Source organism: Monodon monoceros, unplaced genomic scaffold, assembly GCF_005190385.1.
Source record: "Monodon monoceros isolate NGI ecotype Baffin Bay Population unplaced genomic scaffold, NGI_Narwhal_1 Super_Scaffold_16, whole genome shotgun sequence".
Taxonomy (NCBI): Eukaryota; Metazoa; Chordata; class Mammalia; order Artiodactyla; family Monodontidae; genus Monodon; species Monodon monoceros.
The window spans coordinates 3,430,973-3,457,092 of record NW_021703772.1 but is presented as its reverse complement, the minus strand read 5'-3'; the positions used below and the strand labels follow the sequence as shown (position 1 = coordinate 3,457,092).

The following is a 26,120-nucleotide window of genomic DNA, read 5'->3' as shown; positions in this document are numbered from 1 at the left end:
GTTATGCTTGCGTGGCAAGAAAGATATACTTGTTTCCTTTTGTTTTGCTTTTCTCCCCCACACCTCACAATTTTAGTTTTTTGAAATAAGGCCTGGAATTGTGACTTTTCCTTTAGGAGAGGAGAGAGAATGCTAACTACTCAGCTGATGGTCACGGCTTTCATCTGCTCTGGGAAGAGAATTTCAATGAATGGGCTCCTTATGATAGAATTTTTTTCAACAATGGTGAAAAACAAAAATGAGTAAACCCCAGTCATCCATCAAATGACTTTTTCTTTTTCTTTTTTTTTTTTTTTTTTTTTCTCTGGTGGTACGCGGGCCTCTCAGTGTTGTGGCCTCTCCCTCCCGTTGCGGAGCACAGGCTCCGGACGCGCAGGCTTAGCGGCCATGGCTCACGGGCCCAGCCGCTCTGCGGCATGTGGGATCTTCCCGGACCAGGGCACGAACCCGTGTCTCCTGCATCGGCAGGCGGACTCCCAACCACTGCGCCACCAGGGAAGCCCCATCAAATAACTTTTTGTTCCAGTTTTTTTAAAAACAGAAACTGTGTGCTCTAGAGGAGCATCAGGAATCAGTCTTGGTTTAATGTTTTCATGTCCAAAATCTAAAGTCAACCGTAATGAAAATAGTTTGAATGATTCTGGCACATCAGGGCATCCTCTTAATGCATCGTTCACGTCAGCACGGTGCTTGAGGATGGAAATACTGAGGGGTCAGTGCAAAAAATTTAAGAAATTATTTTTCACCGACTTTAAGGCACAAGCCAGGAAACAGTTCAGTTGACAGCCGTGGGATCTCCGTGGACATCTCCATTTTAGCTGGCATCGAGTGTTTCTCAGAAAACGGCACTTTTCATAATTAACCTCTTGTACAGCAAAGCAGTTTTCTAACAGCAAGTTGTGTTCACATTTCTGCAGAAAGTACTTTCGGCTGGTCAGCACTGGTGAGAGGGAGAAGTTCCCCAGAATTCAGAAGCAACATTGGGTCTTTCGATTGGTGTTAAGGTTTCCCAGTGAGAGCAGACAGATTGGATCCCTTCTCTGATGTTCCTAAAAAGCAGTTTTCAGTCCTCAGTGAAGAGTGGCTGAAGTCGCACAGAGGTTCTTGAACTCTCGGTTGCCCACAGGGAACCTGTCACCCAAACAGAATCTTCCCCCAGAGCAGAGCTGGACTGGGTGTAGTGGCCACGGTCTCTGGCCAAGGGGTCCCTGTGTGGCCTGACGAAGACCAGAGAGGTGGGAGCACAGAAAAGCACCCCCATGTGCCAGGGAGAAGTCGCCGTCATCGCGATATGTGATGTCACCAGCTGTTAGGTGTGAAGGAATACTCAAGGGGCAGGCGTGATGGGGGAGGGAGAGACAGGTGGAGGTATCGTCAGAAGATCTCGTTAGGGTGCAGATTCTGAGTCAGGAGGGCTGGGGCAGGGCCTGGGAGTCTGCATGTCTCACAGGCTCTGGGAGCTGCTGCTGGTCTGCAGAGCACACTGCGTAGCGAGCAAGGTGGTAAAGCTCTCCTTCTCTTGCTTTTTGACATTTGGATTTTCCTTCCTTTGTCCTCTTGGCATTGATTGGGGTCTTCAGTGTCCTCGGAAAGGGCATAACGTCATCTGAAGCCTGACTCCTGGGGTGTGGGGATTGTACGCATGGGTTCGTTTATTTCGACTGCACACATTTCCAGACACCCATTTGCCTGTTTTCTAAAACCATTTAACCCAGGTTCCAACTGCTGGGAAATCAGCACTTGCTGTGTTGCCTCTTCTTTGTGAATTGGCCGGCATCCGCACGCGGGCTTCCTGGGCTGAACACTGTGGTCCTGTGTTATTGCAGGTGTGACCCCGACGAGAAGCAGAGATGGGGAAAAAACTGGATCTTTCCACGCTCACGGATGAAGAGGCCAAGCACGTCTGGGAAGTGGTTCAACGGGACTTTGACCTTCGAAGGAAAGAAGAGGAGAGACTAGAGTGAGTGTGTGTGGCTGGGCCCCTGCAGTGCAGCCCTGGTGGCCTCCGGAGGGGCTGTCACCTCGCGGCCCTCTGAGTGGACAGACAGCAGGAGCTCGGGTACAGGACACTGGCCGGAAGCCGGGCGCCAGGAAACATTCTGCTTTCTGGCCTTAAGAAACTTTAATTAAGTTTCTTCCTAATTAAAACAAGGAGATCTGACTTTGCTCCTGAGAGCCAGATATTCCCTGAATAGGTTTAGTTCAACTTGATCCAACCCCAGGGTGACATTCTCTCCTAAGTGGGGTGATGCTTAGGGCACGGCATTGCACGAATAAAAGAGCTAAAGGTGATGAATAGGGAAAGCCTTGACGCTGGCCTGAGACACCCAGAAGCTGGGAGCAAGGGCATTTAGGACAAAGGCTGACTTCTGCCTCTTCGCAGCAGTGTTGGGGGCACCTTATCCTCAGCATGGAGACCCCAGCACCATTTTGCATGTCTCTCCCCGTGGGCTAAAACCCGGCGCTGCTTACTCCCCCTCTGCCCTTGCATGTTCCTCCACCAGACCTCCAAGGCTTAGCTGTCCCCCGGGCTCCCTGTTGTCTTGGTGACTTTTGTGGGTTGGTAGGCCTATTGCGAAGGAGACATTGTATAAAGACTCGGCGGGGGGGGGGAGGTAGCCAAGGAAATGCCTGAAAGGCCCCTGGTGGCGGAGCACCAAGAGGAGGTTAGAGCCATGATGGGGAGCAGACCGTCGGGGGGCTGAGGACCCGGGCAGAACTTGGGCCTTTCCCCGCGTGGCTGCAGGCCTTCGGGCAGGGGAGTAACAAGACCCGGCTTCTGCTCTGCAGGCGATGGGCTATGGAGAGGTGGTCAGATGAGCTTTGAAGGGGGCACCTGCAGGTTTGCCCACGGGTTGGATGTGGGGTGTGGAGTATGGGAGGCGTCAAGGTCAGGGTCACTCCAGAGCCATGGCCTGAGTAACTGGGGCATGGAGGTGTCGTCATCTCACCTGGGGAAGGCGAGGGTGGAGCAGGTGTGGAGGAAACCAGGACACGGGTCAGACCTGATGACACTGGGTTGCCTGTTAGACACGAAGTGGCCAGGGAAGCCCCACACCCACGGGGCTGGAACCCAGCAGAGACAGGACTGAGGGCGCATCCACCTACAGATGCTGTGGCTGCTGGAATCATTCCAGACTCGGTGGCTTAAAGCACACAAATCCCTCGCGGCTCTAGAGTCCAGAAGCCAAGGCGTGGGCGGGGCTGCCTGCCTTCCGGAGGGTCCCTTGCCTCTGCCGCCGTCTCGAGGCGCCCACGCTCCTTGGCTTCTGCCCCTCCTGCCTCTTCGAGGCCGTCAGCCTGCTGTCTTCCAGTCTCTGTCTTTCTGACCTCTGCTTCTGTCGTCGCATCTCTCTGACTCTCCTGCCCTCCTGTTTTGCCTAGAAGGATCTCACGATCACGCTGAGCCCACCCAGCTAATCCCATCACCAGCTCACAACCCTTAACTTAATCACACCTGCAGGTCCCTCTTGCCCTGTAAGGAGACACAGTCCCAGGTTCTAAGAACCAGGACATACAACGTTTTTGGGGTAGAGGGATCATTACTTAGCTGCCCCAGTGTTTAAAGCCATGGGTCTGGAGGAGACCACCCTGGAGGGAGGACACAGAGAGAAAGACGGACCCCAGCGGAGACAGAAGGAGCAGCGGTGGGAGTCTCTGGGTCCCGACACAGAGCAGAGTCCACACAAACAGACAAACTGTTAAGTGAAACAAGTTCAGGGGAGCCCAGCACCTCTCTCGATGGCGGGGAGGCGTCGGACCAGGACCGCAAGGCTTCCTGCTGCCCTTCTGTGGAGCTCTCCACCCTCCGCTCTGTCTTGGGCTGCAGGTCACCCCCGCCCCCGGGTTTTCATTATGAAGGCGCTTTCTCCCCACTGGTGTCTAGGGCCCTGACTCAGCCCCCCGCGACCCCAGGACTGGGGCCCAGAGCTGACCTTGGCCAGCGTCCTCGTGCTGATCGGGCCCGCCCCACCCCTCGTCTCCTCCCTCTGCTTCAGCCGTGGCCTGGAGGCTGCACCCGGGGCCCAGGGCCACAGGCTCTCAGCGACAGAGCCCACCTGGCCTTTGCTCTGGGGATCACAGCCTCTCCAGGCAGCCCAGCTGTTGTCACTTTTATTTTTTTATTTTTTTAATTTATTTTTTTAATTGAAGTATAGTTGATGTACTTTTATTTTCAATGACAGCTTAGACCCTCCCATTCAATACGTATATAGAATCGCAGATCAGAGGGGAGGGGAACCCAGCCCTCCAGGGAGACCCTTGAGTGGGTCAGCCCCTCCCTCCGTCCAGGCAGAGCTCGGGTGGTTTTGCAGAAATTCCTGTCTTTCTTGTCTACAGGGGATGCCCTCCTGACACCCTTCCTCTTTATTTTCCATGTTCCTCTAGTCATTTCACACCGTAAAAGGGAGACACGCCCAGGTAACCTCCAGTTACTGCTGGGAAAGGAAGTCTCCTAAGGATCCGGTTGTGTTGCCTCCACTTCTGGGGGGCCTATGGGTCAGGTCAGGTCCCCGGCCAGTCGGTTACGGTCAGGGTGATGTCCTTGTTCGGAAGTGCCTGAGGCCTTCTGCTCAAGCAGCCTTCAGATCGGCCGCTCTGCTGTGTCTTCTTGGCCTTCCGTGTGCAATTAGATGGTGAGCTTATTAAATACAATAGCGCAGGACATGGTCCCTGGAAATGCTCTAGTTCGGAGAGGTGGTGGTTCAGAGAATCCACATCAGAGTCAAGGCAAGGATGCTGGAGCCCCAGTAGCCTTCCCATGATTGGTGCTTCCTGTGCAGACACAGGCTCCTGGTGACACACTTGGGAAGAGTCGTGCAAACAGCGGGGGCTTAGTGAAGGGTATTTTGTGGGTTTTATTTTTTGATGTTTCTGTCTCTTGCTCACTGTGGTATTGGTTAACTGTGCAACAAGAGGTGAAGCCGCCTCTGCCTGTGACAAGCCTTATCCCCAGGGTCCCCGTGACCCCTGGGAGCAGGGCCAAGGCATGTGGTTCTGAGGCCAGGACACACGGGGTGTGGGTTCAGGTTCTGCTCGGGTGGGTGCTGAGACTTAGGAAGGGCGTGGCGGAAACAAGCTCCGAATAAAGATCTTTGGGTTCTGGACACTGAGATTGTTTCTGCAGAGCAAGTTGGCTAAAATACCAGCAGTCTACAGTGAAACCGAAGACAGTTTAAAAATAATAAACCCCCTCCTTCCCAATCTCCTCTCAGTGTTAATCTGTGCATTTCACCAGTTTCAACATTAATCGTCCATTTCCTGCAGCCACAGTATCCCATTCTCTGTCACACGTCTGGTTTCTCCACGATTCCTTGGAGTCCTCATATTTTCTCCCAGTTCCTGATTCTCTAATCTATGAACCAACAATGGGCTGAATGGAGAAACTGGCCCTCAGGTGACAACTAAGTGGGTGACCTTAACAAACTGAGCTGCTCAGGGGTTGTTCAGATGAGTTGTTTGTTTGTTTGTTTTTTAATTTTTATTGAGATATAGTTGATTTACAAGGTTGTGTTGGTTTCAGATGTATAGCAATCAGATGAGTTTTTGATGTCATTGACACACTCTGAAAGATGCCAAATGGATGGCCCAGCTCAAAACACCTACCGAGGTCGTTGACAGAACAAAGTTAATAGGGGGGAAACCGTGAAACCAAGAAACAAACACATGCATTACTTGGAAGGAACTTTCCTGTCCTGAATACACGTCAAGTGGACATAGTGTGTGGGCTCAAGGTCAGTTCACCAGCAGCACATTTACCGGAGAGGCGATTTGCTAAACAGCCAATTCACCAAATATACCAGTTAGGAAACAATCAAACAAAAAAAGGAATACGTTTCCTTTAGTGTTTACAAAGTTAACAGAAATGTATGTTTGATGGATTGCTGCTCAGTTTTTCTCCCCATGTGGGAGCATCACCCTGTTAAGGGTGCTGGGATGGGGCCTGGGTGAGGGCTCCGGCACCTCCTCCTGTGGGGTAGGACCAGCACCTCTTTGGCTTCTGCTGTCAAAAAGTGTGTGACCAGCGAGCTGGCCCAGGTCCCCAGCACTAATGCCCGCATGCCCAGTAGACCATCTCCATGACATGAAAGCCTCTGACCCCTCGGCCAGGCCTAACCTCCTGCCCTGTGCAGAGGACTTCTCACAGCCCCATGGGGAAGATGGAGGCCATCCGGTGGTGAAGTGCAAAGGCTGGAGCATCTTGGTGCATCTTCCCCATGAGCCTCTTAAAGGGACATTTCAAACAGAACACACTCGTTCCAGGGACTGGGGCTGTGGGCAGACCGTGTGGACAGCTACCCTCTGAACTGACCAGGAGGATGTCCCTGGGGGTCTAGCTGCTGAGTGGCAGGTGCCTTGTGGAGCTTCCAAATGGCTTTTCTCACAGGCTATTTCGGGAATTTGAGGAGAAGGAAGGGGGAAGCCATCTGACCTTTGATTTAGCCCCAGGCAGATATAAGTCTCTCCCTGAAGTCAGCATGTGTGACCAGGGACTCGGGAGTGGGGTGTTTACCATACGCGGTGTGATGTTATTCCTGGCTTCCCATCAACACAGTGCTGCACTCCGGAGAATCCAAAACCCAAAGATGCACAAAAATTCTTAGGCAATTCCTTAAGCCTTCACTCTCCTCCAGACCCCGGTCATTGTCGCAGTGAGCTCACCCAGTTCCTCACAGAAAGCTCACGGATACCAGGTGTAACCTCCCCCCATGCTGCCCCCATTCTTACCTGTGTTCATGCCCACCCTGTGTTCCCTCTCCTGGCCCTTACTTGTGCTCTGGCCCTTTCCTGTCTGCTCCCAGCTCCTAGAGCATGGAGCTGCCTCAGCTACTCCCTCTCTGCCCTCTAGCTCCTACTTGGAATGTCAGTAGGATCAGTCGCCATATTGGAACAAAAAATAAAAGCAAGAACAAACCAACGAAAAAACACAGAAAGCCTTTCCTTTGTCCCTGACACCCTGCTAAACTCTGGCACACTCAAGGGCTGCACATCCTTACATCTGCCTCATGTTCCACTGGTCTGTTCTGGCAGCTACCCCTTTCACAGATGTAGATAATCAGTGAAACAACATGAAAGTCCTAAAATGCAACCAAGTATGTATAACAATATCTAGTGCAATGGTAACATTTCATATCAGTAAAAGAGGGAAGACTTAGTTAAAGTTAAGTGTTGGAATAGCTGACCATGAGTGCAGGGCTGGAGGAGGGAGTTTGACCTCAGTTAGACTTATAACTGATATATTAAAAATGTAAAACATGAAACTGAAAATTATTGGAAGAAAATATAAGTAAATATGTACATAATCTTGGAGTGGAAAAGCCTACATATGACAACACAGGTAGACATCACAACACAAAATACTGATAAGTATTGACTAAATATGTACATCTGAATTTAAAAGGGAAATGTTTAATTTTTTAAAAATTAGAAGAAAAAGTTTTGTTTTGTTTTGCAGTATGCAGGCCTCTCACTGTTGTGGCCTCTCCCGTTGCGGAGCACAGGCTCCGGATGTGCAGGCTCAGCGGCCATGGCTCACGGGCCCAGCCGCTCCATGGCATGTGGGATCTTCCCGGACCGGGGCACGAACCCGTGTCCCCTGCATTGGCAGGCGGACTCTCAACCACTGCGCCACCAGGGAAGCCCCTAGAAGAAACAGTTTTAACAGAAATGGCAGTGATTCACATCTTTGATCTCTAAAGAGTGTCTTAAAATCAGAAAGATAAAGAAGTTTTCCAAATTAGAAAAACACAAAAATCCCAAAGTTTACATAGGAAAGGGATAAATGAGAATGCATGGGTGACTCATGTCGCTGGGTGAGGCCCCAAGTTTACCTAAATAGAACACCCTGTTTTCAAGGGCACAGCCCACAAGTCAAATATTAGGGTGCGGACCTTCCCCAGAAAGGCAAACAGGTGGTAATGTGGATTTGCAATCTTTGCAAACAGACCTGAACGCCTGAGATTACCCACGAAAGAGCTCCTGGTGTGACACGTGGTTTGCAAACCATGACTTGCTTTAAAAATAAATAATAAGGAATTTGAGGTCACCCTTTGCTGGGCCACCTGGCACCACAGACAGGCAACTCCAGGGTTGAAAACACAGGGGCTGAAACAGGAAGTCAGCCGCCAGCGCAGCCTGGAGATTAACTGTGGTCTGGGTTCACCTGTGAGATTCCTGTGAGCCTCCCTCAGTGGGCTGTCGTTCACACATCACCACGTATTTCCTCTTTGTCCCTTTTGTTATCATTTGCTCATTCTCTTCAGAAGACCTCAAAGAACTTTAGCAAGTGTCTAATAATTCCTGATACTTAACTCATATAATCAGGACCTTAGATCATGTAATTGCTCTTCAGTTCTTATTACATTATGTTTGTCCTCTTTCAGCAATTCTCTCTGACACTTTAGTTTGGTTGATGTACTTTTAATACTTTTGTCTCAATTCTGTGACTCATTGGTCCTTTCACCTCATTCTTAAGGGTCATACTTGAGATTCGATTTTCAGTCCTCTGGAGCACATCTTCACATTGTTTTCATAGGAATGGCATGGTGGGGGGGGGGATTTTATATTTGGGAATCTCTCAGCTGGGAGTGAGATCTCTGCTCACACATTTTCCCCTCAGAACCATGGCAGAATAATGAGCCCCCAAAGATGCCCATGTCCTAATACCCCGAATCTGTGAGTATACTGGGCTACCTGGCAAAGGGGAATTAAGATTGCAGATGCAATTAAGGGTGCCAATCAGGGCCTCAGCATGGGGAGACAATCCTGGGTAATCCAGGTGGGCCAGTGTGGCCACAAGGGGCCTGATAGATGGAAGGATGCTGATCAGGGCCTGGACACAGGGAGACAGTCCTGGGTTATCCAGGTGAGCCACAAGGGGCCTGACAGATGGAAGGAGGGGGGACACAGGGCAACGTAAGAGTGATTCATGGTGAGAAGGACTCAACCCGCCATTGCTGGCTCTGAGATGGAAAAAGGGGCCGTGAGCCAGTGAATACAGTTGCCCTTTAGAAGCTGGGAAAGCAAGGGCACAGACCTTCCCCCTGAGCCTCCAGGAAGAATCCCATTCCCACCAACACCTTGATTTTGGGTGCCATCTAGGACTTCCGTAGCTTGAGAGGAGAAGTCAATACCTGGCTTCAAAGCTTCAAAAGTCAGGCTGACTCTCTTGTTAGGGGCTAATGCAGCTGGTGACTTTAAGTTGAAGGCAGGGCTCATTTACCATTTTGAAAACCCTAGGGTCCTGAAGAACTATGATAAATCTACTCTTCCTGTGCTCTGTAAATGGAACAACAAAGCCTAGATGACAGCACATCTGTTTACAATACGGTTTACTGAATATTTTAAGCTCACTGATGAGACCTACTGCTCAGGAAAAGATTCCTTTCAAAATAATACTGCTGGGCTTCCCTGGTGGCGCAGTGGTTGAGAGTCCGCCTGCCGATGCAGGGGACACGGGTTCGTGCCCCGGTCCGGGAAGATCCCACATGCCGCGGAGCGGCTGGGCCTGTGTGCCATGGCCACTGAGCCTGCGTGTCCGGAGCCTGTGCTCCGCAATGGGAGAGGCCACAGCAGTGAGAGGCCCGTGTACCGCAAAAAAAAATAATAATAATACTGCTCATTGACAATGTACCTGGTCACCCAAGATCTCTGATGGAGATGGACAATGAGATTAATATTGTTTTCATGCTGCTAAGACACATCCATTCTGCAGCCCATGGATTGAGGAGTAATTTTGGCTTCTAAGTCTTATTCTTTAAGAAATGCCTTTCATGAGGCCGTAGCTGCCAGAGACAGTGATTCCTCTGATGAATGTGGGGAAAGTAAATTGAAAACACCTTGGAAAGGATTTGTCATTCTAGATGCCATGAAGAACATCCATGATTCACGGAAAGAGGTCCAAATATCAACATTCACAGGAGTCTGTAAGAAGTTGATTCCAACTCTCAACGGATGACTTTGAGGGGTTCAAGACTCCAGTGGAAGAAGTAACTGCAGATGTGGTGGACACAGTGAGAAAACTAGAATTAGAAGTGGGGCTCCAGATGTGACTGAGTTGCTGCGATCTCATGATACAACTTGAACAGATGAGGAGTTGCTTCTCATGGATGAGCAAAGAAAGCGGTTTCTTGAGATGGATCTACTCCTGGTGAAGATGGTGTGAAGATGGTTGAAATGATAACAAAGGATTTAGAATATTCCATAAACTGAGTTGATAACGCAGCAACAGGATTTGACAGAATTGACTCCAATTTTGAAAGAAGTTCTACTGTGGGTAAATTGCTATCAAACAGCGTTGCATGCTGCAGAGAAATTGTTCACGAAACGAAGAGTCCATGCAGCGAACTCCATTGTTGTCTTATTTTAGGAAATCACTGCCACCACCCTAGCCTTCAACACCCACCACCCTGATCAGTCAGCAGCCACCAGCACAGAGGCGGGACCCTCCACCCGCAAAAAGAATATGACTCAGAAGAAGGTTAGCAATTTTTAACGAGAAAATATTTTAATTAAGGTATGTGCATTCTTTTTTCAAACATAATGTTATTGCACACTTAATAGACTTCAGTATAGTGTAAACATAACTTTTATTTGCCCTGGGGAACCAAGAAATTCCTGCGACTCCCTTTATTGCAATATTCATTTTGTTGCGGTGGCCTGGAACTGAACCCACAATATCTCCAAGGTGTGCCTTATTACCCGTCAGGTGTTTGCCGTTCTCTGCCTTGGCCATCATCTTCTCTCCGCACTTCTGTCTCCTCAGCCCTTTTCTTTGCATTCTAGGAGAGTAAATGTATGGCTTCCAAATCAGCAGTTCTCAAACATTTTGGTCTGAGGGACCCTTTATGTTCTTAAATTACTGAGAACCCCAAGGAGCTTTTGTTTAGCTGGGTTATAGATGTCAATATTTATCCCATCAAAAATTAAAACTGGGCATTTTAAAAATAGTCATTCATCTATTTAAAACAACAATAAACCCCTTACAACATAATAAAATTTTTATGAAAAATAACTTTTTTTCCAAAATAAAAACATGAGTGAGGAAAATTGTATTGTTCTGTATTTTTTGAAAATCCCTTTAATGTCTGGCATAATCGGAGATAGCTGAATTCTGATATTTCTTCTGCGTTCAATGTGTTGTAATATGTTGTTTTGTCTGAGGTGTTGGAAGAAAATCTAGCCTCACACAGATATGTAGTAGGAAAAAGCAGGAGTGTTTTAGTAGCTTTCTCACATAATTATGGACATTGTTTTGATAATACATGAAAACCCTATGACTGGTCATTTCTTAAAGGAAGTTACAATGTGGAATCTGAAACCATGTCAGTGAACTTTACCTTTCCTGTTTCAGGAAAATCCATTGGTCCATCTTGCACTTGAAGTTAATCTTCTGTCCATGCATGATTTTGTGACACCTATGCAGACTTTCCAAATGTTGACACATTTCATTATACAGAACCCCAAAAATCAAATCACTGCTGATCTTATCAGAAACCGCTCAGTGATGAAAACTGTCCGGTCCAAGTCAGCAGAGACATAAAAGTTTTCCAAAAGTCTTTGAGCTTGAAAGCTTGAGTTTTGTCAATGGCAACAAATACTGTCACTTGACACACTTTTAATCAAAGACGCACTTCATCAAGACATGCTTTCCTTTCTTTTCTTTTCCGGCAGAGAGCAGATTGACCATGGGTACACTCTGTACCTCTGGCTTGATCTGTGCTGAGGCCCCAGAACTTTCACCCACCATAGCTTTTGCACCACCGGTGCGGGGGTCAAAGAGCAAAAAGCACAAATACTACCTTAGTGTTATTATGAGAAGAGTTTTGACCTTGTGGGCCCTGTCAAAGGGTCTCAGGTACCCCTGTAGGTCCCTGGACCACACCTTTAGAACCACTGCTCCGAATCCCTGGACTTGATGTTCTGCCCGTTTCCCTCCCCATTGCCCACCTCAGTTCCTTTCCATCTTCACTTTAGCCCAGTCTTCTCCACCTCCGTGAACATAGCCTGTGGTCTTTCCACCTCAGCCTGGCTTCTTCTTACCTCCTGCTCCTCTCTTTTATGCCCACTCAGCACACACACAGGAAGACTAGTTTCAAGTCTTCCTCTGTTTACTACTACTGTGTAGTAAATCACATTCAGGGCATCTTTTATTCCTGAAGGTGACCTTAACTTGTAGCTGCATGTTGGGCTTGTCCCTGCCTGCAGTGCAGGGACATCTGGTCGACCCTGTGATTGCGATAAGCAGGATGGCTCTGGCCCCTCACGATCCTCCAGGTCCATTGATGTGCCCTCTGGTTGGCAGGCATCTGGTGTTAACTCTGCTGGACCCATGCAGGGTCCCCTCTTCCCTCCCTCCTGTTTTCCAGCTGTGAAGAAGAGAAGTTGTGTTTTAAAGAATCTGAAGCAGAGTCACAGATGTAGAAAACAAACTTATGGTTAGCGGGGAGAGGTAGGGGGGATAACTTGGGAGATTGTGATTGACATATACACACTACTACATATAAAATAGATACTAATGTAAGGACCTACTGTAGAGCACAGGGAACTCTGCTCAATACTCTATAATGACCTCTATGGGAAAAGAATCTAAGAAAGAGTGGATACACGTGCGTGTAGAACTGATTCACTGTGTGCGTACAGCAGAAACTAACACAGCAGTGTACATCAGCAATACTCCAGGGCTGCCCTGGTGGCGCAGTGGTTGAGAGTCCGCCTGCCAACGCGGGGGACGCGGGTTCGTGCCCCAGTCCGGGAAGATCCCACATGCCGCGGGGCGGCTGGGCCCGTGAGCCATGGCCGCTGAGCCTGCGCATCCGGAGCCTGTGCTCCACAACGGGAGAGGCCACAACAGTGAGAGGCCCGCGTACCGAAAAAAGAAAAAAAAGATGGACAAAACAATACTCCAACAAAATTTTTTTTAATTTTTAAAAATTTAAATTAAATTTATTTTAAATAATATATATTACAAATGAATATATTCACAAAAAAGGAATCTGAAGCAGAGTATCATTATCTGTTCCCCCAAATTCAACACCTGAAAGTTTCCAGCCGCCACCCCAGGACTCTCGCGGGCTCTTATTTAAGAGGACTTCACATCCGGGGATGCAGTGTGCCTCTACACGTCCTCATCTTTCTTTCTGGGGGTCCAGCTCTACCTGGATGGAGAATGGGGGATCCATGCTGGGAGACAAGCTGGACAAGGCCCTGCCCAGCCAAGGGGTGGCCTTTAGGCTTTCTGGCTGAAGCAGATACACCAAGAGTGGACGTGGAGGACACTAGGCCCTTTCCACCTGGCCCCAGGTGCTCTGCGGTTTAAGGAAAACACTTTCTCTACCTTGTCAGTGCAGCTTTACCTAGCCTGTAGTCAGTGGATGACAGTATTCTTCCTAGATTCCTGCCACCACTGGGCTTTTTTTCTTGGCTGTGTGGGTTCAGCTTCTCAACTCTTACTGTAGGGTGCCGACCTGACCTCCACTTACCTGGTGTCACCCTCAGCTCAGGGCCCTTAACTCAGGCCAGGGTGGCAGAGCAGGTGTGGCTGACCTGGGCCTCACAGAAGAGAGCGTCAGCCTGGCCCACCGTCTGCCCACCGTCCTGCTCCATCCTCTGTGACTCTTCCTGCTGCTGCTCTGACCGGTCCAGGAAGCTCTTGGATTTTTCTCCTCTAATCTCCTGCTAAACAATTAAACTGGGCCACAGATTGGCTCTAGATAACTGTGTGGCCCAACCAAGCTGCACCCTCAGGACCTCACCAGGCCCCATCCCTGCTGGTTTCCCAGAGCCACCAACCCCGTCTGGTCCGACGGAGCTTGGACACTGGGTGCTAGTGGCCACGGGTCCACGCTCATCCAGCTATACAGTCTCCAAGCTCTGGGCTCTACATCAGAAAAGCTCCGGGTTCAGGGTCAGAGCTGGGGAACCAACCTGGGGTCCAGGACCTCTGTGCACCCTCTTCCCGCTATACTGAGTTATGTGAGGTGGTGCGGGCAGTTGTGGGCCTGCTCCCTCCTGTGATTCTGAACCTGTATGGTTCGCAGCCCTTTAGCAATGAAAGAAAGTCATGGTGCCACCTGACTTTGGGCCACTGTTTTCTGCATCTGAGAGTCTGTGTGTGTGTGTGTGTGTGTGTGTGTGTGCGTGCACGCGCGCACGCGCGTGCCCTTGAAGTTAAAGCCTGTTGCAGAAACAAGGCATCCGATATTTTCTTGTTTCCGATTCAGGGGTTTGAAAGGCAAGATTAAGAAGGAAAACTCCAAGAGGGAGCTGCTTTCGGACACGGCCCACCTGAGCAGCACCCACTGCGCCCGCTGCCTGCAGCCCTACCGGCTCCTCGAGACCCCCAAGAGGCAATGCCTGGACTGCGGCCTCTTCACCTGCAAAGGCTGCGGCCACAACCCGGAGGAGCAGGGCTGGCTCTGCGACCCCTGCCACCTGGCCAGGTGAGCCGGGACCTGGAGATCAAGTGGCCCTGCCGGCGGGGGGCCCGGCCTGCCCCTTCCAGGACACGGGGGTGTGTGCCGCCCCGCCCGGGCCTGAGCTCTGTGTCTCTGCAGGCTGGTGAAGAGGGGCTCCCTGGAGTGGTACTACAGGCGTGTGAGAGCCCGCTTCCAGCACTCGGGGGGGGCCCAGGTAGCGCGGTCCCTCTGCGGGAGGCTGCAGGGAGCAGGTAAGGAGTGAGCCTCTTTCCCAGGCATCCAGTACGGGACCCAGACTCTGTCTTTTCAGCAAACATTCCCCGTGAGTCCGATGAGATCATCAAGACATAAGAGATGGGCTGTAGCTCAATCGTTTGTTTTAATATTTTGAATCCAAGTATTTATTCCATGAAGAACTTGAGGTCCAGATGGTGTTCTTACACTAAACCTGTGCTCACCTGTGTTGTCCACCTTGAAGCCATTGGGGTAGAGGGATGTCGGGGGAAGGACGTGAGATTGCCTGAGCTTAGAAGTGTCTCCTGAACTTGAACGGAGAGAACTGAGCGGTGTTTTCGGGAAGCTCTTGCCTTGTCCCTGTCACCTGAGTCCCAGGCTCTTCCAACACCTGGCCAGGCCTTCGGGCTGTGACAGCCTGTCAGGCCAGTATCTGGGGGCTCGGTGTCTTGACCGTCTCCATCTGGGGCACCGAGGAGAATGCCCCGGGGTCTGGAGCTCCTGCACGTCCCGAGCGGAGGCGGTGCTTCTGGGATTGGGGGTGTCCTCACTGGGCGCCAGCCTGGGCGTCTCCCCCAGGCCTTCTGGAGAGGCGCCTTACTTGTGTCTCAGGCCCTGTAAAGCCCTACGTTGATAGGCAGATGCAGGAGGTAGGCATAGCCACCCTCAGGGCATTGGCACACTCACTGGGCCTGGCACAGGTGTTTCTGAGCAATCTTAGCACACTGTTGAATTTAGGACAGACCACCGAGAGGCTTCCTCACCTGTGATGGCTTTTGGCACCTGGAGCAACAGACCACAGGGGTAGGGGGCTTCCTTGGGTAGGGGGCTTCCTTGGGCCGGGGGTGCAGGGGGCATGTGATAAATCATCGAAACCAGGACATTTGTAAAAGTGGCTCTCCTGATAACTGTGCTGAGACAGCTGGCGTCACTAGGAGTGTCCTGGTGACACGGTGGGGCGGGGGGCACCGTCACCCTATGCTTCGGGAGTTTTCCCCACCTCCTCACCAGGATCCTCACCAGGATCGTGGCCGATATTTCTGTCTCGGTTGGAGCCTATCAGTAAATCCCACAGCCACATGCACCCGCGACCCCGTGTCTGCTCGGCCGGCCGGGAGGCAGCTGAGGGATCTTCCTGCAGCAGGAGTGTGGTTTCACCACCGCCACAGGGCTCAGTTGTGGGAACCACAGGTAGCACGGGAAAAGCCACACCAAAGTGTCTGAGAATCTCAACGCCAGAGGCCCCGTTCACGGTGGGAAACCACAGGCCACGTCACAACGCTGAGGACCTGGTCCTGGCCCCGGGAGGTTCTGATTTCTAGGGACTGGGGTGGGCTCAGGAATCTGCGTTAGGTAAAAGGTCACGGGGATTCTGGCGCCCAGCCAGGATGCAGAGCTGGGAGCCAGTGCCACCCAGAAGCGGCCAGTTTCAGAACTGTCACCACCGAGGGCCAGGAGGTGGCACTGGGGGGCAACAAAAAATCTGATTGCAGCCGCTGCTGTGGACCCAGTGAGGCAGGTCTCGGGTGGGGTGATGGTCCAGGGGCTGCATTCTCCCTGCTGGTATCTGTGAATGCAGCACACCAAGAAAGGGCACACGGAAAGAGCACAAAATCGGGAAAGTTGTACCTTTAAAACGAAGTAGTCAAACGTAAAAAAGAAGAAGAAGTGATTCAAGTTAATGTTTCAAAAGCTGGTCCAGGCAGGGCCTAACGCAGGGGTGTAGCTGGTGAGGGCCACTGGGGTCTTTGCTGAGCGCTTTTCTTCGGCTATAGGTTTACCTGACCAAGTGCTGAGCTCACCTGACGTCAACAGTAAGTCTTTTGTGCTCACAAGGATGCCGGGGTGCCCCTGGCCCCCGAGGAAGGCAGATGATCCATGGGGCTTCCAGACTAAAACCCCAGAATGCACTCTATCATTCTTGTGTAGTGACCTGAGGGAACAGAACACCGGCCAGGCCAGTGTGACTGGGGGGAAAGAGGGAAGAGTGAGGCTGTGCTGGGGGTCGGGGGACAGACCTGGAGGCTCAGGTGAAAAGGGCGTCCTGGGGGGGCAGAGAAGGGAGGGGAGGGAGGCCCGGGGCTGAGAAGCAAGTGGGATGAGACTGAAAGTGAAGAGGTTAGTTTGGGAAAAGGTGACTTAGCTCCAGGCCTGCTTCACCCACACGCCGCTTAGGAAGCGGTCAGTGAAGCTGACCATCGGTGAAGTTGATGCAGAGTGTTCGTTTTCTGCTGTGATTCAGACCAGCTCTAACTGATGCTCAGATAGGTCTTTGGGAGGCCAGTCGAGGGCCTTGCCTGGTCGCTTCACAGCAGATGGAGGGGTGGGTGGGCGGATGGACGGATGGTCTTGTCCTGGTGGAGTCATGCAGGCGTCCATTGCAGGTGGGCCTGAGCCAGGCCCCGGAGGGAGAAGTGGAGACAGCGAGCACACGGATGAGGACAGAGAACAGGACACAGGGGCCCAGGCCCAGCCCGTTGGAAGCAAAGTAAGTCTTCCCCCAGCCCCGCCCTCCTTGATGCTGGAGGCTCGGATTCTGATTTCCTGAGAATCTCAGGCTCTCCATCACTCCGCGGGGCAGGAGCACGAAGAGCCGCCTACCTCCACCATGCCCCGCAGCCTCTGAGATCACTGAGCACCAAGCAGCAGTGTGCTCTCGGCACAGGTCTCTCCATAGGAGACCCCAGAGAAAGCCGCAGGGGAGCGGGGCCTGCAGAGAGGCCTTCCTGGACCTCCAGCCCTGCCTGGACATCCGGCCAGCGTCCTCTGGGCACGTGGTCGTGAGGGCACTAGTGTCCCCCGGAAACAGCCTTTGCACCTTTCAGGGAAGCAAACCCCCTCTGGCTTTCCTCTGTGAACTTCCTTGCTTTTGTTTATAGCCAGCCGTGAGCCTTGTTTTTTATTGGTGTCTGCTTCTGCTTTCACTTATTTTTTAACTTATTTTTGGTGATAAAGACAAGCAAAGTAATCCCCGGGGTTTCTGGACAGGTTGACAGAAGGGCAGCAGGAGGGAGGGGTGGGGCGGGGTGGGCGGTGATGTTGGCTGGAGCCCCTTGGAGAGTGACAGGGTCTCTGAGAACCACGCTGGCTGGTCTGCACAGCTGGCCCCCGGGGACTGTAAGCATCTTTTTATGAGAAAATTTTATATGTCTCGTTGACTGAGCTCAGTGAATACTCTCCAGTGTTGAATATTCCCTACACAGTACGTTTAAAGGATGGAAACCATTATGAGGGAAGGATTCGGAATAAACTCTGCTCTTTAATCTAAAGATGATGGAGCTCTCTGGAGACCCCCTCCCGCCTCTGCTTCCCCGCGCTGGGCACCCCTCATTTGCTAAAGTGTGAGGGGTGAGAAGCACCCATCGGCCCAGAGAAGCCTGCCTGCCCCCCAGGGCGGCACTGCTGGGCTGTGTCCTCAGCACCTCTGAGCAGCCGTGAGCCCGTCAGGGGCTGAGCGGATGATTCCTTCTGCTCTTCTAAGACGCGCTGGGGATGCAGAGCCTGTGATGGGTGGGGGGCTCTGGGCGGCCCCCGGCGCCGCCGCAGGTGGTGGCTGTGCCCTTGGAGATGCCCTCCCCGCTGCCCGAGGTGAGGGCGTGTGGCCCTCACAGTCAGGCTGACCCTCTGTCTCCTCTTTCCCGCACCCCTTCCTGCTCAGAAAAAGCGCATCCTCCCCGTTCACGGCTTGGACTTCGAGGCAGACTCTGACGACTCCACTCCGTCCTGCGGGCACCCCTCAAGCCTGTCCTTGGTCTCTGTGGCCGCGGACAACCCGCAGGTCAGTGGGCTCTCTTTTCTGCCCCCGGCCATCCCAGGATAACCTGGGCGACAGGTTTTCAGGCCCCGGGTGGGGGGACAGCATTCTGGGAAACAGTCTGATGGCCATGGGGGCATCACAGGCAGGGGGACAGCTGGGGTGGGGGGCACAGAAACGTCACACCCTCCGGTCCCTGGAGAGACGGGGTCGGCTTCTCGGAGAAGTGGGGCGCGGGGCAAGAGTCAGGGCCCTGGGGCGTTCGGGGCGGGTGCCTGTCCCCGGGTGAAGGCAGAACCCCTGAGACTCAAGAGCGAGGGCAGAGGAGCCGCATCGCCCTGGAGTCGGACAGTGCCCGGCATGTGCCTGCACCCACTGTGGCTCATTAGTGGGGTCCCCTGCTTCATTGCCCAAACTAGGATAGTCTTGTGGGTGGAACAGGCTGCTGTTAATACTTACACCAAAACACACGGCATCCACGGGGGCCGCCCAGGAGAACCGGCCATGTAGTCACTGCTCCTTAGCTGTGTGCCCTTGGCCTGGGGACCCTGCGTGAGGCTCCATCCTCTTGCCTCACCTGGACAAGGGGTGATCCTCTCAGCCTCACGGGATCCCTTTCCAAAGGCACTAGAGCCTGAGCCCGGCACACAGAGGACCATCGCACACAGCACAGGCAGCTGGGGCACGAGCCCCAGAGCGAGGACCCCCTCAGCTGGAGCCCTGACATCTCAGTGCCCGGGCTCAAATGGCACCAGCCCAGAGCTGGGGCTAGGCTCGGGCTTCCGGGGCTGATCTGCAGACGCCTGCGGGCGGGGGCACAACAGAGCAGGGAGCTGGGAGCCAGCACCCAAAAGGTCTTTGGGCCACGGGTCCTGCTCCAGCAGCAAGTCCGGAGCCCTTTGAAATGAAAGGGAATTGAGTCTCACGGGGCAGAGAGGATGGGTGTCCAGTGTTCGGTTGGTCAGATGATGCCTGGAAACCCTCAAGACTTGGACTGGAAAGACCCACTTTCCAAGGAGCTGCCCTTTCCTAGTAAAACCTGCCAACAGGCCCCATGTGCTCAGGCCCTCACAGATGAGCCCTGCACAGAGACCACCTCCCAGGAGCCCGTGGTCCTGGATGAGGCTGATGCCAGGGCCTCTGGGTGCCACCCCTGTCCAGAAGGGCAGATGGCCAGCCTCTCGCCTGCCGGACCAGACGCCCTTGCTAAGCTCTGCCTGCCGGGAGAGTCTTGCATGACAGCCCCGGGGACCACTGCAACACCTGGTAGGTGCCCTTGACAAGCGTCTTCCGCGCGGGCTCTGTGTGGAGGAGAGGGTCGCTGGCACCCTGCCCCCCGACCCCGATCTGTGCCAGCCCCCTGACTGGTTTACAGTGCACAGCCCCTTCTTCACTGTGATTGCTCAGCATGTGCAGGCCTGGCACACGCCATCAACCCCTGCTCCCCTGGGCTGGGCACTTCCCTGGTAACACTCAGAAGTACCAACATTGACGCCTGCCCTGGCCACACAGCTCATTGCCACCTTGGATGGGGGGACATCGAGCAGGATTGGGGTAGGGACGTGCAGGTGTCCCTGAGATGATGGGATCACTGGTCACCCGGACCGACCACTTTAACCACAGGACAGGGCAGCTCCAAACCTGGGGCGCCACCTCCCTTCCAGCTATGACTCGGGAGGTCCCTAAGTGCTGAGACCCTAGTTTAAATCCTCAGTTTAGTTTTGTTGTCAGACAGTCGGCTTCATAATGAAATCCCGAATCACTGTCTGTTCCTGTGCCCTGGGGGAGTGTGCACTGGGGTCCGGGGTCCAGGTACCCTAGTGATGAAGGAACAGATGAGATCACAGAAGTAGCACGGGCTGCTTCCCACCGACCTGCTCGCACGTGGCTGCAGCGTGGGACCAGCTGCCGGGAAAGGTGGGTAAGATGCCGTCTGCCAGGAAGTGGGCCGGCTTTCCATTTTCCCTTTTCATTATATTATAGGGACTGTAAGCTCGTGATTCACATGCCCATTAGGATCCTGGAGGCGTCTGGGGGCAGTGGGAGGGCAGTTTTACTTCCCCATAAACAACGAGTAAACGAATCTACATCGACCAAGTCACAGGATGAAGACTCGGACACACGCATTTCCTCCCAGGATCCCTAATCAACCCCAGCACGTGGATGGGGTGGCAGCGGGGAGAGGGAGAAGCTGAGACAGACAGTATCGAGCTGGGAAATGCGCCTGGGAGACAGGCAGCTCTGAGTTTCAAGCCCAGCTCCTTCGACCAACTCACCACCCGATTTCATTGATTCTAAGACACATTTGTCACCTCGTCTCAAATTGGGAGTGTCTTACAGCGAGTGTGGTAGAAGAGAGTCTGTTGGAGACAGATTGGCAGGGTTGTCTCTTAATAGTGCATCAGACAAGCTACAAGGTCTGCGGTTTAAAGGAGTGTGGTGTGTGCTTGATCAAACCTCTGAACCGCCGTGCCTCGGTTTCCTCGTTGTAAAATAGGGTTAGTGCCTAACTCAGCGCACTGTCGTGGGCTCTAAATGGGATGGTTGCGTCTCTTAGCCCTGAGACGTAATGACCCATCACAAACTTACCAGCTTTAAACAACACACATTTGTGAGCTCACGGGGGCCAGGCATCCAACACGGCATGGCCAGGTCATTAGCGCACATCTCCCAGGCTGAAACCACAGTGTCCACGGGGCCAGAGTCTCAGCTGGAGCTCAGGACCTTGCCCCCAGGTCGGTCAGGGTGCTGGCAGGGCCATGTGGCCGACTGCACGTCAAGCACAGAAACAGCTTGTGCAGCTGATTCCTGGGACCCTGGCTCCGTGGGGCGCCCCACAGGAGGGTCAAGCCCTCCCCGTCCCAGCACGGCTGGATGTGGTGCCCTCCAGGCCAACCTGGAGCTCTGGGGGTACTTCCTGGTGAGAACATGGGGCTCTTCCACCAACAGAGCCCAGGAATAAGCGTCTCAGGCCACACCATAGGTGACCTGTGCCCACGAGAGTCTGCGAATCACTAGTCTGGCAGGAAAAGCAGTCCCCAGTGACCAATGTGGAAAGGCTTCCCAAAGTCACCTCCACTCGTGGAGACTTCCCGGGACGCGTGTCTGCCACACCCGAGGCGTGTGGAACTCCATGTGATGTAATTATATTACATTTGCTTTGCCCACCTGGAGCCCCCCGGTGAGTGCTGGCCGGGGCAGGGGCTTCTGCTCCTGAAATTCCGTGTGTGGGACCATGGACTCTGTTCCATTCTTACTTTGATTTAGGGATCTCAGCCCCATAATATCAATGGAATAGAATCATGTCTCCGTTTTCTTCGATTTCTGATTTCTGTTCATTGGAGAAAATGCCCATTGGCTTTCAGCTTTTCACTCCAAATAATCCAAACCCACTCTTCCTCCAAAGGAACAAATGTCCTCTGGAATGAGCAGCTCCCATCCCACTATCTGGCCGACGTGGACACCTCAGATGAAGAAAGCATCTGGGCTCAGCGGGTGGCCTCTCACCATCCCAGACGGAGAAGCCAGACCTTGTCTGAGAAGCAGGTAAGGTGGCCAGAAAGAACGCATTCTAGTTGCTTCTTTGGGTGGCGCCTTATTACCTTAACATCAGTTCATTGCTGAGAAATTAAAAGTACTTCAAAGCTATAAAACTGCACAAGCCTGCTCAACAGAGATGTGCAATGTCAAAAGCCCTGGGACGAGGGGTGTGGTCCAGCGCTGCAGCCACAGGCTACAGACTGCTCTCCAGGGCCTTGGGGATAACAAGTAGGGCTGTCAGCGGGCCGGGCCTCTGCTGAGCCCTCTGCTTCCATCCGCACCCGCTTCCCCCTCTGATCTGCCTGGGGCTCACCCTTCCCGGGCTCGGACGTTGGGGGGGCCCTTCCTCAGTCTAAGCTGACCTAGAACAGGTTAGGGGCCCTTCCAGCCTCAGTCCCTTCACAGCTGTGCTCCGGAAGTGAATGATCTGAGAAGAGGAGCGCCTGACTTGCAGAAGGTGCCTTTCTTTTTTTTTTTTTTTTTGCGGTACGCAGGCCTCTCACTGTTGTGGCCTCTCCCGCTGCGGAGCACAGGCTCCGGACACGCAGGCTCAGCGGCCATGGCTCACGGGCCCAGCCGCTTCGAAGCATGTGGGATCTTCCCGGACCGGGGCACGAACCCGCGTCCCCTGCATCGGCAGGCGGACTCTCAACCACTGCACCACCAGGGAAGGCCAAGAAGGTGCCTTTCTTCGCATGGCTTTCTGGTGAATCAGTGTCAGGTGTTTTGTTATTTGTTTTGGGAGGTTTTTTTGTTGTTCTAAAATTGATCTAAAATGTCAACAGGGCAGAAGCATGGAGTTTTTAAACTCTGCGTCTCCCTCTGCAGAGTCAGTGCCCGCAGGCCCAGCTGGCTCTCTTTCCTATAATATCACCTGGCAGCATCACCCGACCCCGGGGCTGGACGTACCTCCTGCTCCGACCTCCGTCTCTGAGAGAAGCCACTGACCCTTTGCCCTGAGCACAGCAGGGCACGAAAGGCCCTCAAGAGGCCTGCAGTGAAGACCCCGCTCTCTGTCATTCAACCCAGGGGCTCACTCTTCTTTTATGGAACAGCAGGGGAAATGCTGATGCAAGGAAGTGTCCTTTGATTCAGACCAGGGAGTGACTGGCTTGGCCCCTGGGAAGGCTGTGGGATGATGGTGGAGGGCCAGTGCGGCCAGGACGGAGACCTCCCCAGGGCAGAGACAGAGACCTCCCCAGGGCAGAGACAGAGACCTCCCTGGGTGGCAGAACCACCACTGGCAGAGAAGTTCCCAGTGTCCAGGCCAGAAGACAATGGGATAAAGACTAGAATTAAATTGTCTATTTTCAGCAAGTTTTTAATTTAGCAGCTTTAGTGACATTCAGTAAAACACATATCCCGGTATTTAGTCCTACTGACACCAGTCATCCTTTATGCCTCCTTGAAAATTACTCTCTGCTTCATGCTTGTATCTCGTCTCTGGAATTCTTCTTCATTTCTTTCTCTTGACTTTATTTACTTTCACTGACTTCACCTGCATCTTTATGAAAAAGGAATCAGGCAGTGTAAAGAGCGGCCTCCAGAGGGCAGTAGCGTCCCTGTTCATCAGGGAAGACCCAGGGCTGACTCTTACAGGACTCACAGACATGCCGTGGGGATCCGGGAGTTCTTGAGGATAATGTACTATTGGGGTCAGTCTGAATGGTCCTCCCCTGACCTGTTGCCTGTCTTCGCATCTGTACTCGTGGTCAGGACTTTCTGGGTGAGGGATAGTCAGCAAAGACTTTCTATAAATAATCACTCATGCTGAGAGAGAGGCCAAAGAGAGCACAGCATGTGGTACCAAGGACGGATGCTTCCAAGGGGCTGAGATCAAGGAGGTGCAGGAAACGGAGCCCTGGCACGCACCCTGCCCCAAGTGGTGGGTAGTGAGCCCCTGGCGCCCCAAGAGCGCAGGCTAAAGACACTGACTCAGTTTCCCCACGAAAGCCTCACCAGTGGCAAACTACAGTCGCTCATTTTCCTCCTCTGTCTGTACTGCATTCCTAAATTGTAAATCTGTGTTTTGCTGCAAACGAGTTGGAAACACTGGAAGTTCATTCCAAGTTGCCGTCCGTGTGTCCAGATAGCATGTAATTTACCTGGACAGAGCGGCTCCCGCTTTGGGCCGAAGGGAGGGGCACGAGCAGCTTTGGGCCCCTGAGCACCTGAGAGACAGGTGTTCCCTGGGGGGCGTCTACAGGGGGCCAACGGCTCTTGATCCCAGATGGAAAACCAGGACGCGTCCAGGCTGTCCTGGCGGCACGCGGACAGGCTCTATTGCTCAGAGAAAACCACCAGCCTGCAGCTCACCTCCCGTTCCAAGGGCTGTGGTCTCTCCACGGCTCTGTGCTGCCCCCAGCTCGTGTCCCTCCTCCATCAGGACGAGAACTTTCCGAGTTCTCGTCGTGGGATGCTTTCCTTTCTCTTTCGCCCTGGAGGTGATACTTCACTGTGCCGGTGCCGGTGCTGGACCCTGGTTGGGTCAGCTCTTATTCTCCTGCCGTGGGTTCATGCCCACCACGCTCCCCGGGGACACATGACTGTCTGCTGAGCACCCCCCTCCCAGGTATTGATCGCTGCCTCTCAGGTGCCATGAGTGTGCCCACAGCTGGTCTCAGTTACCAGCAGCCACTCGAGGCTGGGGCCACTCCCGCCGAAACCCTCGTGTTGAAGCTTCTCAGCTTGTGTTCTTCTCTGGGCAGATTTGCCCACTCAGAGCCCTCGGTGCTGTGAAGATCGAACTAATTACCTGCGGAACAATGCAAAAGCGTCTTACCAGCCTGCTGGAGCCATCTCCCTCTTTTAAAACAAGGTGGACCACAGAGGAGATAATGGCAGGCCAGATGCATCTGCTGGGCTTGGAAGAAAACAGTAGAATTGATTTTCTCATTTCCCGGCCTGGGAGTTAATAGACTCCGGTGACTCAAGAGCTGGTGACTCAAGGTATGAGCCAGTCGCACTTTCAGGTCATCACCTGGCAGGCCTCCTGGCCCACGGTGACCCGGGGCTCTTGACTTTTAGTTTGAGCAGCCTGGCATAATCAATTCACACCTTCCTGTGCGCCTCAGGTTCAGCAGTGACAATGGCTGCGCCACGGCAGTGACGCTGAATGTGTCACCTGTCCTGCTTTATTCATCCTGCCAACGCCCCCCGCCCCCGCTTCTGGTACCGCTCCCAGCTTCTGCTTGGCGTTCCAGGACCCCGGCTGTCAGAAAATGGGCCTCACAGTTACCTTCCCAGGGCACATGACGAATGGTGGCCTGACCTTTCCTTCCACTGCTTGGGAATTTGGTGCTCCCGAGGTGGTAGGTGCCAGCATCCTGCTGGCCGGAGTGGCTCTGTCCTCCAGCCACTGAATCCCTCCCTCTGCTGCATATCTCTGAGCGGAACAAGTACATGTCAGCTGCCTGCTGACCGCCTGCTGACCCGCTGGGGGTCAGCCGGGGACCGCCTGCTGACCCGCTGAAGCCCCTTTGTTAAGGGAGGTTGAGGCACCAACACGGGCTTTGCAAGGAAGACTCTCGATTGGGAGCTCATGCATGGGGCTCAGAGCTGAACGGGTTTCCACTGTACAGCTGAGGGGGGGGCATCTGCCCCGTCCAGGCCCCTGCCGTCTGCCGTGCTCAGAGCCTGGGCATCTGTGGGCCCAGCCAAAGGTGCAGAACTCAGAGGGGCGCAGGTGTGCAGCCTTTGGTGCGGATGTAACGAGAGAGGGGCTGGGAAGTCAGAGCAGCGAAGACCCGGGGACCTGGCTTGGTCCTGCAGTATCCGGGGGTCCAGGCCGTCGGAGCGGGCAGGGGTCTCCTGCCCACCCTGTATGTGAGGGTGTACCCAGCGCATTGGGGACACCTTCTGGGGAGTGAATGGAACAGAACCCTTGGTCTAATACGAGTGCATGTGCACATGTGCGTCTGAGAGACAGACAGACAGCCGGGTAGCTGTGGGCGTAGGGGCGGCGATGCTCAGGCCCTGCCCCGAGTCTGCCTGAGCCACGGCCCCGGTTCAGCACCCGGCCCCCTCCCTGCAGCGCCCGCGGGCTCTGGAGATCAGCTCCGGCGGCAGCTGGGGTGGGCAGTGGGAGCCACGCAACCCCAGGGCCACAGCCACCTTCACCCACGGAGGTGCCCTCTGACACCCTCTGTGGGCCGGCAGGGCCAGGCTGGCCCAGAGAC

General features: G+C 53.4%; 1 protein-coding gene across 4 annotated transcripts in view; it reads left to right on the top strand.

The window, feature by feature from the left end:
• The window catches only part of MLPH (melanophilin), a 47,516-nt gene that overhangs the window by 5,933 nt on the left and 15,463 nt on the right, over positions 1-26,120 (top strand). For 3 of the 4 annotated variants that reach the window (XM_029225536.1, XM_029225538.1, XM_029225537.1), the window contains exons 2-9: positions 1,827-1,960; positions 14,220-14,438; positions 14,553-14,665; positions 16,424-16,462; positions 17,033-17,136; positions 18,307-18,426; positions 19,467-19,668; positions 21,809-21,948. In XM_029225536.1, coding sequence (XP_029081369.1) covers positions 1,851-1,960; positions 14,220-14,438; positions 14,553-14,665; positions 16,424-16,462; positions 17,033-17,136; positions 18,307-18,426; positions 19,467-19,668; positions 21,809-21,948 — 1,047 coding nt within the window. In that variant the 5' untranslated portion in view covers positions 1,827-1,850. The remainder of the gene's footprint in view (positions 1-1,826; positions 1,961-14,219; positions 14,439-14,552; positions 14,666-16,423; positions 16,463-17,032; positions 17,137-18,306; positions 18,427-19,466; positions 19,669-21,808; positions 21,949-26,120) is intronic. The other variant, XM_029225539.1, reaches the window with a different exon arrangement.